At 33.5% G+C, this 20811-nt stretch overlaps 3 protein-coding genes across 3 annotated transcripts in view; 2 read left to right on the top strand and 1 right to left on the bottom strand.

Moving 5' to 3' along the window:
• Positions 1-20811, bottom strand: part of LOC116346851 (muscarinic acetylcholine receptor gar-2) — a 108534-nt gene that overhangs the window by 58135 nt on the left and 29588 nt on the right. The window lies entirely within an intron of this gene.
• Positions 909-2312, top strand: LOC116346852. Its single transcript, XM_031777102.1, has 3 exons — positions 909-990; positions 1070-1562; positions 1672-2312. The coding sequence occupies exons 1-3, from the start codon at positions 976-978 to the stop codon at positions 1944-1946; spliced, it is 783 nt and encodes a 260-aa protein (XP_031632962.1). The 5' UTR covers positions 909-975; the 3' UTR covers positions 1947-2312.
• Positions 16256-18841, top strand: LOC116346853. The gene is made up of 4 exons (XM_031777103.1): positions 16256-16552; positions 16687-17004; positions 17110-17271; positions 18221-18841. Exons 1-4 carry the CDS (start codon positions 16460-16462, stop codon positions 18293-18295), a joined length of 648 nt encoding a protein of 215 aa, XP_031632963.1. The 5' UTR covers positions 16256-16459; the 3' UTR covers positions 18296-18841.

The raw sequence follows: 20811 nt of genomic DNA, 5'->3' as shown, positions 1-20811 counted from the left end.
ATTTTTTTTGTTGTTTCTTGCAAGCTGTACGTTTCAAGTTATTTCCGCAAATCAAAATATTAGATCACGTTCCAATTCATGAACATTGCATAGCACATCGCACGTAATATGGTCAAGAGTTCATCGCTTAAAAGAAATTCCCACTGAATATTTTCAATCATCACATTATACATTGTGGTTTATTCGCAAAAGAACTTAAAGTTATTGTAGCTATTAAATGAGAGTAATTTTAACTTGTGAACGACACAGCCAAAGATTATAACAACACCAATATGCACAGAGAAAAAAAGAGACACACAGAAAAAAACATGGTAAACTGTCTTATAACACATAACCAACATAATCGCTTTGGTTCTGGTAAATTAATGGTTTTGGTCGGGTAAAAAAATGAAATTGATTTTAGCAGCCCAAGTTGATGAGTGCACAAGCTCACACCGATTTGTTGTGTATTTCATTTCTCTGCTATATTTCTTTCACTTCCTTAATGCGTTTCTGTTTTTTTTCTGTTCTTCTTTTTCTTTCTGTTCGTTTCAGTTTGTTTACGGTAAATTAAACTCTTGTGACTGCAAAATTCGCGCATATCCACGATGGTGTATTTCTTTTTCTTTTAGTCTTTTTTTTGCTCTTCAAAAATTGAAAACCGAATACAAAAAAAACACCAATGTTCAAGTTAATACTTTTTGGTCGCACTTAATTATGTTAAATACATGAATATACGTTAGCGCAATTGTTCATTGCAAAAGACAGACGAATTTCATTACAATGAAAATAAAAGTGAATGTTTTCGCTGCTTGACGGTGCTTGCTCCTCTTTTGCTCTCCAGTTCTGTTTATATGTAATCGCGGTCTTTGATTTATCTGAATATAAGCGATACAAAATCCAATCTAATTTCATATGATTTTCGTCTCTCCCATAAATCGGTCGATCAAACACTGTTACAGTTTTTTAAATTTGCAATTCATTGAGTGTGTCAGAATGTTGTGTTTCGAAGTGAGTATAGTTATCCGTGTATCGTGGAATTTTCTTTGTTTTCAACAGTTGTTGTTTTTTTTTATTGTGCCAATTACAGATGCGTTCGTTATTGATTCATGCAATCTTGTTGGTGTGTCAACAATCAATTTTTCGTACGGAGGCCAGTTTGTCCGATTTACCGTTACTATCTGGTGGTTACGAAATCAATGACTATTTATCAGCACATCAGTATCAAAACACCCCATGGATTGTATCCAATTTTCCAAATGTCGATTATATTGAACAACATTTTTTACCAACACAAAATATTGACTATGCACCGTTGGATGCATCAAATCATCTTGGGAATGTCAATCACATAAAAAACCATTTAGGAAACACATTCATACCAAGTATTGCCGATAAAACGCTCAATACTCTTCTGAATACCGATACAATTCTAACACACTCGAATCCAATCGTTCAAATTGGCCATCATGAAGGTGAAAAGTGCATTGACCAACATCATCAGCACCGTCACATTCATAATGTCGATGTGGTCTCAGCCCACAAACCATTTGGCGGTTACAAAAAGCAAACGATTACCTCTGGTAATGAACAATTTTAATGTATATTTTTGAGAAGAAAAAACAAATTGTTGGTTTTGTCTTAATATTTTTTTTTTTAACCTAATTTTGTGACATTAATGTTCATTTGCAGTTCAACGTCCGATCAATTTGAATGTATCGCCACATTCATTATTTGTACCAATTTCGAATGCTCACATTTATCCATCGGTGCATGTTCCGATTGTGAAATCGTCGTCGATCAAAGAAATTGCACCACATTTACCGAAAAAATTTCTCGGCTACACTGACAAATATGTATTACCATATCATCATCTATTAGACAAGGGAATTGTTCAACATAAAAAACCATCATTGTTCGTACAGATTCCAACGCTTAAGAATGTTGTTTTTCATCACACTAATTGAGCGACAACATTGCCGTCTAAGACCATATTGCCCGGATATGAAACGAGCTGATAAGATCATCATAAACATTAATAGACATCATAAATTGTTTAATTCGCTTGTATAAGGACAGGACCGATTTTTTTTTTTCATACCAAGATACTTTGCTTTATATTTATAGTACGTCATCCCGAATAAATATTGCCATATGCGTTACAAAAAGGATAAGATTGTTGTAGAAAATTATAATTTCATCAAGCACAAACGAATGGTGGACAATATCTCAATATAGGGTCCGTAACATATGTTTGTTTTTGTTTTCGTTTCGGCTTCTCCAATTTTTCAATTTATACTTCTAGTAAAACTTTCAAATAAGTTTTCACTCCTTCTCGCATTCTTTCTTGCTCAAGCAACATGGTTTTGTAGAGAGTTGAAAGTTTGTAAAAGGAGCTCATGAATTTAATATGTGTAGATTAGAATAAAGTTAATACGATAAAAGATTTATCCGTTTATGTAGATAATATATACATATTTATGAAACATATTTTGCACTTAAAAATCATATTTCTTTTGATATAATTAAATTCGTTTGCGTGGTTTTCAATCATAATCAGTTATACTTTGTGTAGTCATGTTGTTAAGTACTTTGTGATGGATAATTATAGTATTTTCAGTGTTCAACAACGGTAAACTGTTATCATAAAACATTATTTTAATTCGTTTCGGCAAGTTATATTTACCTTTTTTTCATCGTGTATTCTTCAATGGAACACTTCTTTCGACTGAGTAAACAAGAGAGAGAAAAAAATGCAATAAAATGAAACAAAACACCGAAGGTAAATGCTTGAGTTCGAAGAACCGTTGACATTTTATCAAAATTGGTTTGATTTGAGGGTCAATACTACGAATAATACAGACAGAATCCTTAAATTATGAATTCGTTCAATTTTCGATGAATTTTTCAGTTTATGTTTATAAGAATATCAAATATTTTATTCATTTTATGAAACGACTGTCTAAATATTATTTCAAGACAATATTTTTCCACCATAGTTTTTATTTTGTTAAGCAGAAGAAAAAAAATGAACGAACTTTTTTTCCTACGTTATGGTGAACCACACCAAATTCACATTGATTTTGATCGAAAATACACATATGTAATGGCAGATTCTTTTATAATAAATCGACTATTGACATAAAATATAGCACTGTTTTCAATATCTCGTTTAAATATCGAATACGAATAGCTCATCGTTGTCAGTGATTTGATAAATGTAACATGATCTACGTCGTTTAATGGGCAAAAAAAATTCTATTGCCACTGTTTGAATTATATTCAATTCATTCGAGCCGTATCTATATACTTTCACTTTATTGGTAAATGTATGGTAAAGTCAATTAAACAACTGTAATAAAAAAACAACAAACAACTTTTCTGAAGAGAAATAAAAATATTTTCACTAATGAAATTTTAACGTTAGAAAATAACATTATTTCCTCACTTTTTTTTCATTATGTCGAGTATAACAAAATTATGTTTGTTATTCTTTCAATTCTCATCGTTGGTAAATTGTTCGCATTCTTTACAGCGATTTTCGTTCAGCCCTATTTCACTCGATTTGGTTTGCGATTCAATGAAACGGCATCGACATTGACAGCCAAGCACCACTAACAATAAGTGACACAATGGTTACATGTTAGTGGAACAGTACACTACGGATCGGCTTGTATGTACATTGTACAGATATAAAAATATCGATATTTGATGAGTGGCATTGTCGAGCGCATTCAATCAAAGGATATTGTATTATATTTGGTTCATCTGGTGAATCAGTTGCATTTTATTTGCCTTTATCAATAGATTTTCGTATGTACGGTTATGTAAAATATCTTGAAAAATGTTTACATTTGATAGGTAAGTTTGTATCTTCAGTTGTTGTTGGTCACAATGAATGTATGCGGCCACTGTAACACCGCTTGTCACAAAATTGTTCACATGCACCGCAACGATTATTGTTGTCGTTTTTGTTCGACGTTCAAGCACAAATGCAAGTCATTCTTTATGTTATTTTGATCCGAACCAATTTAAAATTCCATTAATATATGAAAAGCACTTTAACAAACAAATACACGTGATCGAATCTCGGCTTAGATATTCGAAGTGCATGCCACATACAAAGTGTTGACAGTGAAAACTTTTATGTAACGGCTTACGTTCAGTGTATCAGATTTTATGTTTGGAAAACATTGCTTTTTGTCGTCTTCACATTGGTAGCACGCTATGTAATGAACCAAAAATCCACAAGTTAACTGAAACTTACGCGATCAATGATATGGCCGCTGAAAATGCAATGGGATCCAACAAACATGAAAATAAATTATGCAGTCAACGTCAAACCTAGACAAAGACATTCATTTTCACTAAAAATGGAAACGGCGTCCGCATTAAAACCAACGAGATTAAAGAGTAACAAATGAGTTGATACGATGCGCAACAGACTGTTCAACAAAAGAAATAAAAACCATCCGCCCGAACCGATGATGAAAATCAAACCCAACGAAATTAATTTGTGTGATTTTGTGTTTGCTGGTGGAGAGTTTCACTATATTCATTTGCATTTCGGTCGCATTTTCAATGACCCAGGCTGAGATACCGAATGCAATTTCAATTGTAGATGTGTGTACAGTGCAGAGTATATGCAATCAATAAAATTTCTGTTTTCAGTTGAAATAACAATGTGCAAGCACGTGTATATTTTGTCCTTCGTTTCATTAAGTCCGTTCCATGAAAAATGCAATCGTTGCATGTTGTTTCAGTTGCATTTTAATCAAAATTGTTCCATTTGCAGCGTGAATTAAAGAATAAAATTTAAATTGTAGGCTGTATATAAAAGAGAGCTAACTTAAATTGCTGGAATCTGACTTCAATATTGGAACATCTTCAAATCGCATTGAATACAAAATATTTTTTTTGGCTAGACACGTAACATTGTTACATTTGGAATAGCTCTTATATTCAGGGTAGCAATTAATATTTCCAACATTTTTATCACAACTCATTGATAAATCTCCATTTTTCGTTGCTTTTTTGTATTTTGCACATTTTTACCAATATAATAGACAGACAGCGAGTATGCGATGAACGGTATGGTGTCGCATTTGCTATTCCCATCTATCACATGTAGCATATTCCGTCTAATTTTCGTCGTGTTCCGTAAAATAACTAACGTGATACGAAAAAAAAGAGTCATCCGTGTGCCATTCATTTATATCGTTCTTTTGCCATTTCGTTCGTTTTATATACTTGGTGTCGCATCGATTCGTCTCCATTCATTGTTCCGAATAGACGTTTGATTTACACAAGCATTTGCAATTTATGCTTGTGTTCTCAGTGTGTGGTTTTTTTCTCTTCGGCAACTACCTCAACTACCTCAAATTCTGTCATTTTATATATGCGGATGGGAGTGTCGTACATTTTGTTTGTCAAAATTTTTCGGTTAGGCTGTGCGAATAACAGCAGCAGTAAATGTAACCGAATTAGCCATTTAACATGTAACACGGTAGAGCACGCCAAAAAATCGAAAAATAGCTGAACAAGTTCACGATGCGCACATTTTCTCGGCGAAACGAAATGAGAGAAGACGAGGAAAAATTGATTTTCAATTATGCAAACATAAATTTTTTATGTAAGACCCATACGAAGTATCTATACACAATATAGTACACACGCAAACATAACACATATGCTTCGTATTTGGTAATTTTGGTTGTTTTAAAGCGACACTTTTTGGCTTTTAGATATGTCGTAAATGTATTTATTTGTCACATATTTTGACGACATGGTTTTTGGTATAGTGTGCGAAACCATGTATATACCTCGTTTTATTTTGCATAGATGAATCGACACAAATACATAAAACGAAGAGGCACACACGCGCATATGGTGCACGTGTGCTCTATTTCTATTTTCTTTTCTCTTTTTTTTTTGGTTTTTGGATTCGCTAGATCGACATTGATTTATATTACTTTTTCCAATTTATTTAGATGTATGCCTTGTTCGCTTGTGAATAGAATCTAGAATCTATTTGATAACCATCCGAATCTAGTAGACGAGCATCATGCATGCCTCTATGTCTGCGTGTGAGTATGTTTTTGTAGCCAAAATTTTGCATCATTCGCTCCATTGTTTTTGATCAGAAACGCAATTCGATTTTATGAGCGCGTACAGATAAAGATGCTTCTCAGCTTCCGATCGATCCACAATCGAAAGTAGAAAGAGAAACACACAGAGAGAGAGATGACAAAATGAGACAGTGAAAACAACATATGGAATGTATCCATGTAATCGGTGTCTAATAGACACTGTCTATGTTCAAAAGGTATAACCAAAAAATTGCTCTTACCTTTTTTGTATCCACATCTTGCACGCATCAAATATATTGTTTTCTATGGAAATTGCCATTCTAGGTTTAACATGTGATGCATGTGTTTGTGAGTTTTTCGTGGTCTGTGTCTAGGTTTGTGTCGTTAAAGAGAACTTTCTCTCTCTCTCTCTCTCTCTCGATCTGTCTCACTCCATGTTCAGTTATTTCGAGGAAATTGTTAATTGAGTTCATGCCGTTTTTGACTTTTTCAGAACCGAAGTTCTATATAGTCAAAGCTAGCGAAACTTTCTCCTTATTATTTATGAATGCACAAAAAGCGATACATAATTATATGTCCAATGGTGTGTACGAAAATTGGAATGAAACCGTTTGACAAAGCCATCAAGACCTTTAGACGAGATTCAATTAAAAAAAGTGAATCCCGGTTTCAATGATTGAAAAGAAAGATGGTACATCTCCCAAGCTCGTCTATTTTTTCAAGCGAACAAATTAAACTAGCTGGATTTTATTTTTAAACAATAAACTTTTCATTCATTTTTCCGATCCAGTTTATTACGCTGACTGCGTTTTATTTAATTCGTTGAACGCACAATGCCAAACAAAAGGAACTGTATAGAAATTTCGAATATAAATCTTAAGAAGTATTTTTGCAACGGATATTTTACAAATATTTTCCTACTTTCGCCAGCTTCAATTTCGAAAGAGTAAAACAAAAAAATGATTTCAATTCATTTTGTTTGGAAAAACATTTACATTACCATTGTTCCACAAATAGATAGTATTTCTTTCAGTATGTTTTTTTGTTTCTTTTTTCTTCATATATATTTTTTTTTTACTTCCTTCGAAGAAAGAAAACTTTCAAGCAAACGGAAATCGAAACATAAAAACCTACTCCTATTATAAAATGTACAAAAGGTTCGCATGCATAAACAATAGCAACAAGTTAGAAGAAGTCTTGTTCGACATTCAACGAATAAATTGAGACCTGCGAACGAAATGGATTCCGAATCGTTGAAACAATTGCACACAGTGTATGTGTGTGTGTGCATGGCAGAAGCACCACTTATTTGAAATTTGCACCATTGGATGTTTGCAACAGATGAAATTGGCGAGTTGCCAGAATCGATATCATTTAATGCTGTTACACAGATAGAAAATAGAGTGTATATGCATGTAGGCAAGCTTTCTGGTGTTGCGAAATATTGAGATGTCATTTTTCCATGAGTTTTCTATCATTGTACTTTGTTTTCATTCGTAGTTTACTATATATTTTTTTCAATTGGTTTTTTTTTTCCAAAGGTGTATTCGCTTTCCAGCCTTTGTGTTCTCTGTTTTCGTGTCACTGTTTTCATTTCGGTTTGAATAACCTGAATTGAGAGCAGTGTCAAACAAATGCATTTATCATTCAGCTGCACTTGGAAAGTCTCATTCAGCATACAAACTATCCGAATAACGACAATTGTTGAATGAAAAAGATTGAGAATACTATTCGTATTGCCACAGAGAGAATAAAATTAATGAGTGGGAAAAATAATTTAAAAAAAAGTAAATAAAAGAATTAACACAAAGAATTCTTAAAAAATAAGATTATATATTCGATGATACACGGCTTGATATATTTTGATAACGAACCGTTCAACAATAAAAATGACGAATGTGATTGAGTGTGTTTAATGAACTGTTCACCATCATTATCATAATCGTTATGAAAACAGAAAATGCCGAATGATTTGAAGCTGTCGCCGATTCACGCAGATGCTTCAACAGATGTACAATAGTACGATGTATATGTCTATGTACCGAACGTCGCCGAATTTTTTTTTATGACACAGCTTTGAATCTAATCTTTTGCTGGAAAAGTGCTCACTCGCACTTTATAACGCAACAAATTGGATGATAAGCCGCGGCATAAAGGTTGAAAAATAATAATCGGAGAACAAAAATATGAGCCGAAAAAAGGAGATAAAACATTCTTCTTTTTCTGCATGCATTATCAAATATCAAGTTTGATCGATAAGCGTTTTGGATCCCCTTCCAAATGATTGATATCATTTGAAACGGTATATTTCACAATTCGAAAATATATCATCAAATTCTAGTGGCGAAAAAAAACACACTCACACTCAAAAATGATGGCATACCACTTCACACTTCATGAAAAACAATAGAAAAAAGAAACATATCTTTTGCAGAAAAATGTTATTGAACTCTGTCAACATTTTCAATAATTAATATTTTGTCATCGACAGCATATTTTTACAGCGATGCTTGCCAACGGAGAGTCCTTTTTTTATATCTGAATTTTAATGCGTTTGATATACTCTTTTTGCATTTAAAGATCTTCGATAATCACGTATAATCCACTTGAAATATATTCTCCATCGATTTACTCAATGGTTTTCGTTTTTAGTCTCTGTCATTTGGTTGTACATGTGTTTTTTCCCCTGTCACTTTGTATATACTTTCCCGCATTTACATCCTTTTTCAACATAAAATAAATAATCTCTTGAAAAAAATTTTTTTTTTCCTTTTTTGGTACTCTTCAAGTGCACCATTGCGACAGAGTCAAAAACAACGATATTCAACAATTGAAGGAAATAAGTTGAATGAGACCAGAGAATGAGGGAAAAAAGCAACAGTAACAAGAATGGTGGTGATGACATCCACTGAAGAAAACATTTGTAAAATAACAAAGAAAATGTCAATTTTATGCTGACATCGCTCAAGTGCAATTCAGGATGGAAACGACATCAGAAAACTTCACCAATATAGAAAATGAGCCATCAGTCGAACAAATAAAGTCATCATCCTAAAGCCGAAGCATAACAACTTTATTTTTATTTGACTATTACGTGCGATGCGAAAGAGGCGAAAAAAAGGGGCTGGAGAGAAACATAGAGAGGGGGCGAAAGCGACAGGCGATGCCGAAAGTGAAATCGGCATGGGCATAAAGTATGTACGGCCGCCAATATTGTTCAATGCGACCAGCAATTGAAGAAGCACAAAGGAACATACATAGATACAGTGAATAACAAAAAATAACAACTGTAAAGCGAAGAAATGAAGCTTAAGTAACGGGGAGCATGTGGAAAAGCTCAGAATCACGACCAAAAAGCAATAAAAGATAAGATTTAAAGAATGAAAATATCCTAAATCTCTGAACCGATTTTAATGTCAATATCTCTGGTGCTCGATGAAGAGAGGAAGAGAGAGAGAGAGCAGTCATCTAACCGCTGTGCAAGAATTGTGCTTCAGAGAGGTACATATAGCCCAAGAAATTGGCTAGCGTCGACAGAAAAGATGGAAAACAACAACGACAAAAAACTGAGCCGAACAAATAGAGAAAGAGGAAGAGTGTAAACGAGAAAGATAGGGTGAGAGTGCGAGCAAAAAGAAAGAAAGAAAGAGACGAAATGAAGATATTGAAGCTTTTGATTTTCAATATTAAATATAAATGTGTACAAGTTATTTGACGGGCAAATCAAATATTGGCATAAGCTTGAAGTCCGTTTCGAAAGCCTCAATACGATGAACATCAATATACGCTAAATCTAGGCTACATTCAAATCTACAAGAGTTAGTTTTGCTTCTGGTCTTGTTTTTTTTTTCTTGCTTCCGTCAATTTTTTTTCTATAGCACTTGAACCAACACACTCGATTTCAATGGATATTCGTATCTACTGTGTAGCCGTTTTATACTGTATTTCCTATCGGGCGTTTATGGTTTTGATTCGTTCAGCTGAGTCAGTGCAATCGAAACGAATCTAAGATTGTTAAACATCGAAAATAAACTAAGAATAAGCATAAGAAATGTATAACCAATTGAAATATTGCGCGCATTACACAATGAGCATCTAAAACGTTCTCCATTTCTCATTCAACACAATTGTCATTTTATTTTTTCCTCTCTATCTGCATGGTACTATCCACCCCAAAAGCCAAATACTCATTTACGAGAATAAAGCACATTTTGGATGTTTGTTACAGCGCCTAAAGCCATAACATTACAACAGTTTGTTGCCTTTTTCTCCCCCGTTGAGAATAAAATCGTTGTGCATTACACAAATGCTAACACTTGCACTGTGTGTATTTTGGATGTTAGAACAATTCAAAATCTGCTTTACACTGGTTGCGTTCAATCAAAATTTCAAAATCGAATAGAAATGAATTTTATGGAAACTCGATGTTCGTTAACCTGAATTTCTATTCTTTTCATTCAAATACACCTATAAATTACCCATTGGATTTGATCATGTGAAAATAATTTAAGTAAAATGTATCGGTGATTCATTATTGAAATTGAGATGTTTCGAAATGAAGAAGTAAATGAAAAATGGATTGCCTTTTAAGGCATAATTAAAATGGATTATATGATCTAAGCGTAATGGATACGAACAGCATAAACATCGTCTTCGTTGTGTGACGCATCCAAAAATTTTGCTAAAAATATGAAATATCCATAAATACACATAAACATCACACCCACTCACTCAATTCTGGTTTTCTTCTTCTTCCTCTTCTCCGACGTTAACAAGCGTAAAATACGATATTTCTCTAGTGGGCTATAAAGTGCCTAATTTTTTTCAAGAGTTTTTCTTCTGAAGCTTTGTTGTTAAGGCTTAAAGTTTTGTTAACTAGACATTCGTGAATCTGATGGAAATTTGAGTTTAATTGAAACTTGAGAATTTGCATAGACATTTCGTTCGGGAGAGGGGTAGTGGAGAAGCAAAAAGTCCCACCAAACCAATATTATACGAGAGGTGTAAAAAATGGCGTCGATCTGCCATTCAAAATTTCATTTTCGAATTTTATCAACTTTTGTTGATGTTGTTGTTGTTTTTATATACTAAATTGATCGCATTAGGTACACATTTTTTTTTGCTAGAATTCATCCGTACGGCAAATCGCTGTGCCTTCATCGTGTGCATTGAGTGAAATAATAGCAAAATTTTGTAACTACAGTTGCATTTTGTATATGCTAGCTGGCAAGATCCTTTAACGTTTTCAATTTATATCAATTTATTTATGGAATATTAGATAAATTACAATTCGAAGGAGAATAAATGCCAAAAATGTTAAAATCATTGCAAAGTGCTGTTTCCCATATAAAATTATTGCAATGCCATGCGAAATACGAATTCGGAAGGGCATCTTGGGACGCGTACGGTGTACGCTAAACCAGTTGGAAAATTGCAAGTATGACAAATCAGCGACACATGTTCGACATAAATTTGTGATTCCGATTGCTGTACCGAAATGTCTATTGAGTCTTTCTCACTCTTTCCCATTCTCTCATTTCATTTTTTTTTTTTTGCTTTTTTACACTTCCTTTTTTGTGTGCTGAACTGCGCACAGGGCGAAAAAAATCTTTCACTGAATTACAAATATAAAAACTCGTTGCTCATATTAATATTGCAATTTATGAGCGAAAATAATTTCATTTATTTATTGGTTTTCGTATTGTTGGTGCGGTATGAGAATGCTTAAGTGGTAAAATGTATTGCATTGCAACAGATATTACGCTTGTTGAAAACAAAAAAAGTATGAAAAAGAAGTAACAAAAACACCCGGAGAATGGATAAACAAAAAAAAATCTGAATGTACACAAAAATGGGCAAACTCAGCATTTTGACAAAATGTAGATAATTCATAAAGAGGCGAATGAGTGTGAGAAAAACACGTCAATGAAAAGTCTCATCGAAAATGAATGATCGACTAGACAAAAAAGGCAATATTCTCTGAAGAAATAATATTTGCTCTCAAGCAATGAAAATGCTTTTCATTTGATTTCCGACACTTTTTTCGCTCGCTCTCTCCCTCTCTATCTACTTCTCTTTTCACCACTCACTCTGGATACTTTCTTGATCAATAGCTCTCTGTTTTGTTTTGTGGTAAACATCCCTCAAGCGATATTTATTAGTTACTTGGGTATCGTACTTCGATCACTTATGAATACAATTTTTTCTAACTTTTGTTGTGTTTTTGTTCATAAATTTGGTTTTATTTGTGCAACATCGCATAGAAATTATGATTAAATTATCATAATTTGATGTTTGATATGGGACCGACCGTACAGCAAACGCCACGTTTTTTTAGATCGTTTTATAGATGTCACATCGAAATATGCTGCATCGAAATGAACGATTTGAGCAAACGAGCAAGTGAATATCGTGTCGGGTCTCTTCATATTGATTACATTGTTCAGTAATGCAACCAGTGTCGTGTGTGTGTGTGTGTGTCACAAGTTTGCTATATGAGACTGGTAACGGTAAACTTTCCACATACAAAATGAAATATAATAGAGACACATTTACACACGCATACGAATAAAAAGTGAACAAGCCAAATAAAAGCAACCAAGTCGTTGCCACCATCAACAGCAAAATGCCACCAGACCGAAATTGCGAAAATTGATATTGTTGTGTGCTTCGAAATACATTCTAATAATGCTTCATCTAGAATTTCTTACTTTGAACGTAGCATTTTTTAGTAGCAAAAAATCCACATTCCGATAAAAAATATTTTTCAGTTTTTTCTTCTGTTCAAGTCATACCAACGACTCGTTCAGATTTGGATGTGAGCACACGCTCACTTTTATGGTTCTTCAATAGGTGCACATTTGAAGTGGATTGAAATGTTGTCTGCTTCTCGCGAGAAAAGGAACGACGAACGAAGCACAAACCGATGCGAAATAAATTGACAATTTAATAACGATGTATAAATGTGGAAAAAGAATCAAGATTAGAACGAGAAATAGAGATAGAGTGAGAAAAATGTGAATAAAACAGCAAAATAATTTGTATGAAAATCATAAAAAAAACCATGTTCACCAAAGAAATGATTATTAGTTACGAAAAGAATATTCAAATGAAACGGCAACCGACAACTGAATAGAATGTTTTTCGCACGCTCTGCTCACACTCCATTTAAAGCAATGTATTGGGTTTCGAGAACGGGGATGTGCTGCCACCTGGTATCTCAAAGTTAAGCTGCTATAACGCATATGCTTCTTGTAAATGATGAAGAAGAGGAAAGCAATGTCTTTATGGTTGAACGTATAAATGACAGAGAGCAGCACAACTGCAGTGTTCAAAGTGCGATTGCCCTTTGGTTTTTCGGCGTTTTAAGAGCTCGCGCATGTTACAACATAAAATCAGAAAAGGAGACAATCCATGAAAAAAAATATGGAAAATTAAAGAATTCCATTCAAAAAATGACATTGATACATTTTTGTCCTTTTTCATTTAAAAAAAAAAAAAACCAAACAGATAAGAGCAATTGAAAATTGAAATGACTACCGCACAACCGAAAAAAACACAATTCAAGTGTAAAAAAGCTATCTGGAAGACCACGACGAGATGTAAGCGCAAGCAAAATGGGAGGGAATAAGTGAGTAACACATAGAATTTTAGAAAGAAGCAACAATAATTTTATAGTGTTATGTGCATTTTAATGCTAATGTTCAGCAAATTCCAACTGAGCGACAAACCACAACAGAAAATGAACATTATGACGATGGTATTTGTCCTTTTTTTCTTGTTCGTTTCGCATTGATTCGATGTTGCTCTGTATTCGTTCGTTCACTGCAAAAATATTTATTGCTGACGTAATTTGTGTTTGAAACGGAGCCACAGGCTTCATAAAATAAGCGAAACGAATAAAAAAAAAACCATTTTAATACCTTTACTCCCCATAAGCACGTAGTTTATATTTACATTTGTCGCTTCGTTCGTTTGCCACACGCACATTCGATTCCAAAATAAAAAATACTTTCAATGGTCTTGCAAAAATTGTTTTCTTGTTTCATCACCATCATCAGCAGTCGTCTGATGTCACATGATTTTCATTCGATTGCAAAAAGGATAATGCCTTTTCTTGTTGAACTCTACTTTTATAGGTGTTTTTTTTGTTGCGATAGACTTGATATTGGACTTGTATGGCTTCTTTATTTATTTATATTTTGTTTATTTGATTGTTGGCCTATCACATCCATGCACTTTTTTCAAAACCAAAACGGCGTGTGTTTGTGTGTCAACTTTCAGCATCAACAAACTCAAAACATATAATAATAAATGCCACTTTTATCATTTTGAATTGTAAATTGCAACTCACTTATATACACTTATCAAACAAGAAAAGACCATCGTGAATCCTGTGGCCGAGCATAAAAGTGGTCGTTTCGTGTTTGTAGGTGGTACAATATCATTAAAAATTCCAACCACCTATTATTTGTATGGCGTGACCAGAGATTTGTCAAACACAAAATTGAACATTTATATGCTTTGATAGTAAAAAAAACTATAGGCACTTCGATTTTTTTTTGGATTCCCAAAAGTATAATTTAAAATGTGTTCCATTTGCTGGGCAATTCATCGTATATAAAATTAAATGTCAGGGATAAGGATTTGATTATCTGCTACGTTCAATAATTTATTGAAACCATTGATGAACAACAACAATTTATTTATTGTGAAAAAGAAGTAGAAAAAGAAACCGACTTTCATTCTGGAATAAAAATTGTGGGTCCAGTATTTATGCTTTTCGATTTAAATGGGGTATGTTTTCCATTAGAATTTGGATTATCTCTAAAATGTCAGGTTATTCCCAAGCGTCTTGGCTACAGGACCGTGTTCTCAATAAATCTAGAGACAAATCGATAACGAAGCGATTCAAATCTAAAATGTTTAATATTTTTATTCTATTGGTTTTTGGGTCTTAGTTTTTTGAATACATGATCAGTGGCCAGGTGAGTTCGCGTTGCATTTTTTCGTTCTGTGTGCATATCGACATTTCGGATTTTCCACATTAAATATTCAACAAAAAATAATATGACAATCATCCAATCATGAGAGAAAGACTCTCGGTATTTTTACAAAAATTGCTAATAAAATTGTCAACAAATGGTTATTGCCATTATGATTTTAGTGTCAGTTCAGTCTGATTTTGGTGTCAAATTATTTGCACAATATTCAATTACCATGTTCTTCACAGAAAAAATGTGTTTGCGATTAAATTTGTTTGAAAATGTAATGAATTTGATGGTGTCGGTAAAATATTCAAGATGAATTTTCGAATGAAGCCAGTTTAAAGTTGAAATAAACAACGACGATGATGACAACACATCCAATTAAAACTGCTTATTCTTCATTCATTCGGTTATGATAAATATTTTGGCCAAAATTCAGAATACAAATAATGGCAAAAGCATATGACAAAATGTCTTTCTATATTTAAATCGAGATAGCAGTGAAAGGTGAACGTAAACATGTGTGACATGATCGGTTTAGCTTTGTTTAAATTCACTTGAATTTCTGTTGTGAGTCAAAAATATATGCAGGTGTATTCATAGCCATCATCATTGTTTTTCGCTATATTTTTAATGTGACATCAATGTTATTTAAGTGGAACAATAAATTAGTTCATTTGAAATATTGATTCATTCTTTCAATAATATTTATTTAGACAACAATATTTCCAAATGACATCACAATGTCAAAAACGCTTAAATGTTTCAAATCGTAATTGTTTTGTTCCGATAGCGCATACTATCTGCGATATTTCGTTATTATACATCAATGGACAGATTAGTATAGAATTGAGTGTAAGTTTCACATGAATTTAAAGCAGAAATGGGAACGACGGGCGAAGAAAAAATCGCGATGATTATTGTTTAAGTATTTCTGTAGAAAGGAAGAATCATGTCAACAAAGTAAACATCGCTAAAAAGAACGAAAAACAGAATGTCAAAAAAATCGCTTTGTTGTATGCGTAACGGGTCAAAATCAAAACACACGCATACACCGAAAAGTAAACATTTTACTCATCACAACCAGATTGGAATAAACGAGAATATTTACAGAACGCGTTAACCCAGAAAAAAAAAACAACGAAATGTAGCATATCGCACATACACATTGATTACAGTTTATACTTATCAATCGAATGAGTTTTGAACATTGGGTCTGAAGCAAATTTTCGAGAACAGTATAAATGTAATTGTTGACACACAAAGTTCAGTATAAACTCTGTGCTAGTCTCACTGTTAGTTTGGTTCATTTTTTGTGTGTGCTAAAGTGCTAAAGTGATATCAAGAATAAAACAATTCTTCCGTACATACCATTTGCATAAATAATTGAATTCAATTGTGACAATGGAACGATTGAACATTGTGCTTTTACTAATTCTCTTGCAGTTTTTGTGTGGTGGTCAAGCGGCAGCACAATGCAAAGATATCGGTCAATATGTAAGTTAGAGATTAGTCACTTGTTTACATTTAAGGTGTTATTGCGTTGCATTCTGTAATGCCCATATAATCATCGTATGGCACTCATGGTATATTCGTTTTAAACACAAACGCACACATAATATATTTCACAGTGTACAGCGCATACGGATTGCTGTTCGACTAGTTGTCTATCGTTTTCGTATAAATGCGTTGAACGGCACCAGGAACCCGAACAGCTTAATGAAACTGTTGCATCTACAACAGAACCTATAGTTGCAGCATCCACAATAAGCGATATCGACAAGTTGGCCGAGAGATTTGATGGCGATGATGCTACGACAAACACGTATCAAACACGTCCGAATGAGATGCCATCAACAATGCTTCCTATTCAAACGGATCAACCAGTATCGCAGACAAGCAACGAAATAGGCCATAATGATAGCAATTGCCGTTCAAATGGTTCTTTGGTATAAAACTTTTTTTAACGTTGCTTACTGATCGCAGAAGCGAAAAAAACGCATTCAATACATTTATGTGGCAATCGTTTGTTTTTTTTTTCTTTCGTTCTATAGTGTATGAATTCGAATCAATGTTGTTCGAATTTCTGTTCAAAAATAACAAACCTGTGCATTGTCCCAACGCCAGACAGTTTGTCAACGGAACAAATGACACTTACACGACCAGCGGTCTTGAGTAATAAACCAGAAGTTACTTGCTATGATATCGGACACAAGGTAACGTTTTTTCTCCTCATTTTAAATCATCTCCAGTTACACGTATATTTCATTCCAATTAAATCGATATTCACGATGCATGACAAAAATCAAACCGAAAAAATATGTACATTTTGGTTTCGTGAATTTTAATACTAGCGTAAATATCAAATTTTCTTTATTTGATTCGAATGGTTGCTGGTTAACATTAAATTACTAGTGTTTTAATTAATCAATTTAATGAGATACACAAATTTTGTTTTCCATCAATATCGGAGCCCGATAAACCGGGTTTGAGGTAGATAGTCGTGACCCCTCGTGTGTCTTTTTTAAACTACATACTTAACGATACTGAAAATTTTGCCGATAAATTGCGTTATTAATTATGTATTTTTAGAAGTAAACGTTGAATTTGACACGAATGAAAGAGAGTAGAAATAAATATTTTCTTAAATGAAAACTAATTTTCTTTTCGATTAGCGTTCATAAGATTAAAAAATATTATTTTAAGAATTTTAAATAATAAATTGAGAAATAATATGAGCAACATAACCTCAACCAGCCCATTGAAATATTCTCTAGAATAAAGTGAGGTTATGTTACACATATTATGTTTAAATTTATTATTTAAAAATTTTGAAATAATATTTTTTAATCTTATGAACGCTAATCGAGAAGAAAATTAATTTTCATTCTAAAAAATATTTTTTCGGCAAAAAATTTTTTCGTCATTTTAAAAGTATCTATATGTTATTTAATATTTCTCTGGATGTTTCATTCATTGAATGAATCACTCAATCGTTAAGTATGTAGTTTGAAAAAAAAAACACGAGGGATCACTTCTGTGCCACATTTTAAAATTTTGTATGGGTTTATCGGGCTCCAATCAATATACATTTTTCACATCCATTAAATTCCATCACGAAGTGTATATGATTTTTTTCCGATTTTTTTTCGATTTTTTTTGCAGTGCTATGCAACAGCAAACGTTGAATGTTGTCCGCCACTCCGTTGCCATGGATATCTTCATAAATGTGTGACATAAAACTCTGGATAATGTCATCTAAAGTGGCACACACTCGTATGCAATTAATTTAACCATTGGGTGAAACATTATCTAGTTAACCGGGGGGAGGAAGGTAGAGACAGAGTATCGGTGAATTCAGATTGCAAATCGAAGAGAATGCGAGAGTATTCAACACCGTCATTCGACAGCATTCAAAGGACTTAACGGACAATCAGATGAAAATTCAATTATCCAGAAATTAAATTGTTGCATAGAAATATTACATCGGCCATATGTTAGTTTACACAGAAACGGAGAACAAGGAACAGCAATCTGTATTCACTGACTTATACTTCCATAGCAATAATTGTGTAAAACATTATAAAGCTTTGTCTCGTTTTCAACGGGACATGTCCAATCACATTCATTTTACGTTGCATACCTATTTATTATTATTATTATTATTACGGTTTTTCCGTCTATACTATTCGAATTCGTTCGGTTTTATACTTTATAAAACAATTGACTATAATTTTCGCTTTGAATAAAAAAAGAGTGCATGAGGAAAACCCCATAGCATAAAATAAAGATAAACGTGTATATATATTGTTGATAAGAGCTCCATGATGTTGCCCATAATGGCTGATTCATTAAAAACTTTTTATTGGTCATAACAAAAATTTGCATTTATAACGGCCTCGATGTCGAACAGACACGCTTCAAATGTGCACTGCTACGCATCTACCAAGCAATGTCAACATTTTTTTTTACTTTGTCTACCAACACAAAAATTCATATTATTCTGAAATGTTAATGTTTTAACATTGATACGTACAGTATGTTTCATTATAGAGAGAGGTTGATTTAACTACCACAAATTTCAAATATCCTAAAAATGTTTTTCGTGTTGCCATATGAGACTCTAAGCTACTACGCCAATTAACAATGACAGCTCTCAAATCAGTACAGTGTTTGTTGTGCAACGAAAACATTATTTCCAAACATTTTCATTCACGGTTTGAAACCGTTTTTCTGCATTTGCATCCAAAAGGACAAAGAATGTCGATCACATCGACTGCTAAATACATTAAAAAGTCAAAAGGGTTCGTAATAAAGTGAATCCAGCAGTATAAGCATGAAAAAAAAGTGAACGACCAGCCCAATCTGAAGCCAAACTGAGCCTCCTCGCAACAGGAAGATAAACGGAGAGTCAAGTTGTTCGATAAAAATTTAGGTATGTTGTTGAGCCAAGGTGTTGAACGGCTACGCCGTCTTAAAATAGAGGTCTCGCGCTCTACTATCAGGAGAAGATTAGATGTTGCCGGTGTTCGTTATCGCAGTAAATTGAAGAAACCGCTTTTGACAGAAAACCAGAAGAAAAAGGCACTGACGGGGCAAAGCAAAATTCAACAAGAGATTGGAGCGAAGTTATATACACTGACGAGTCATTCTTTTGGCTGGTGAATAGCACTACCCATGCCTAGTCTAGAGCCCAAAAGAGAATGGTCGTGCTTATGGTTGCTTTTGTGAAGCTGGTTTTGGAAAGTTGACCATATTCACGGGGATTCCAAGCGCCGTGAGGATGAACCAACATTATTCATCGACACAGTTACCCATCGCTAAGAAGTTCTATGGCAACCACAATTCGAATTGGCTTCTATTAGAAGACAACGATCCAAAACACAAAAGTCGTCTATGCAATGCTTGGAAAGAGGAAAATGACATTAAACAAATGGACTGGCCGCCACAGTCACCCGATTGCAATCCGAACGAAAATTTTTGGGCTATTATTAAGGCATGGCTTCGTGGTAAAACATACCGCAATTTGAAGCAGCTCAGTTCATTCATTCAGCGCCAGTGGAAAGGTTTTCAAAGCGAATATGCTGAAAATTTGAGCAAAAGTATGCCGAATAGATGTGCCTGTGTGATCGAGAAGGCAGGAGAATGGATTAAATATTAATTTGTGGCGCCGTAGCTTAGATACTAAATAGAATGTATATAAAATAATTTTGTAAAACTCTTGAGTTTTATTATAAAAAATCAACCTCTCTCTATAATGAAACATACTGTACTTCTCCGTATAATGAAAACCTATAAGACATAAAAAACTTTTCGTCTATGAATTATAGTATCCCTTTAATGTTTTATGTCATTTCTGATTGGATTTTTTTTGCGTGAGTACGTCAACATTATTGTCATGCAAAAATAAAGAGACATTTTTTTGTCTTCTTTGGACTGACTTTTCTTTTATGTTACATGCAAAATAAAGCGAAAAAGATTATGTTTGAATTTTTTGTGTGATATTAAAAAATACCGCCTCGTTCAACAATTGTTACCTTCTTGATTGACATTCCATTGGAATGGAGTCGGTTGAATCAGCAAAGATGCAAATAATTTAATTTATATTTATAGATTGTTCACAAAGTCAGAGCGAATGAATGAGAGTGATATATTGAAAAACCACAATAAATGACTCGCCACAATACTATAGAAAACTAAGAACTTTTGATGAATTTTACTGCGAAAATTAATTTTTTATAATAACCAATGCCCGA

Source organism: Contarinia nasturtii, unplaced genomic scaffold (genome assembly GCF_009176525.2).
Source record: "Contarinia nasturtii isolate CC-2019 unplaced genomic scaffold, AAFC_CNas_1.1 Cnas_scaffold_1699, whole genome shotgun sequence".
NCBI classification, from domain to species: domain Eukaryota; kingdom Metazoa; phylum Arthropoda; class Insecta; order Diptera; family Cecidomyiidae; genus Contarinia; species Contarinia nasturtii.
This window is presented reverse-complemented; position numbering and strand designations above follow the sequence as displayed.

Excerpts from the sequence above, each read along its gene's own strand:
- LOC116346852 (XM_031777102.1), top strand. Across the intron at positions 1,563-1,671 it reads AAAGCAAACGATTACCTCTG|TTCAACGTCCGATCAATTTG; the intron begins GTAATGAACAAT and ends GTTCATTTGCAG.
- LOC116346853 (XM_031777103.1), top strand. The coding sequence starts at position 16,460 with ATGGAACGATTGAACATTGTGCTTTTACTAATTCTCTTGCAGTTTTTG. Across the intron at positions 16,553-16,686 it reads GCAAAGATATCGGTCAATAT|TGTACAGCGCATACGGATTG; the intron begins GTAAGTTAGAGA and ends TATATTTCACAG. Across the intron at positions 17,272-18,220 it reads GCTATGATATCGGACACAAG|TGCTATGCAACAGCAAACGT; the intron begins GTAACGTTTTTT and ends TTTTTTTTGCAG.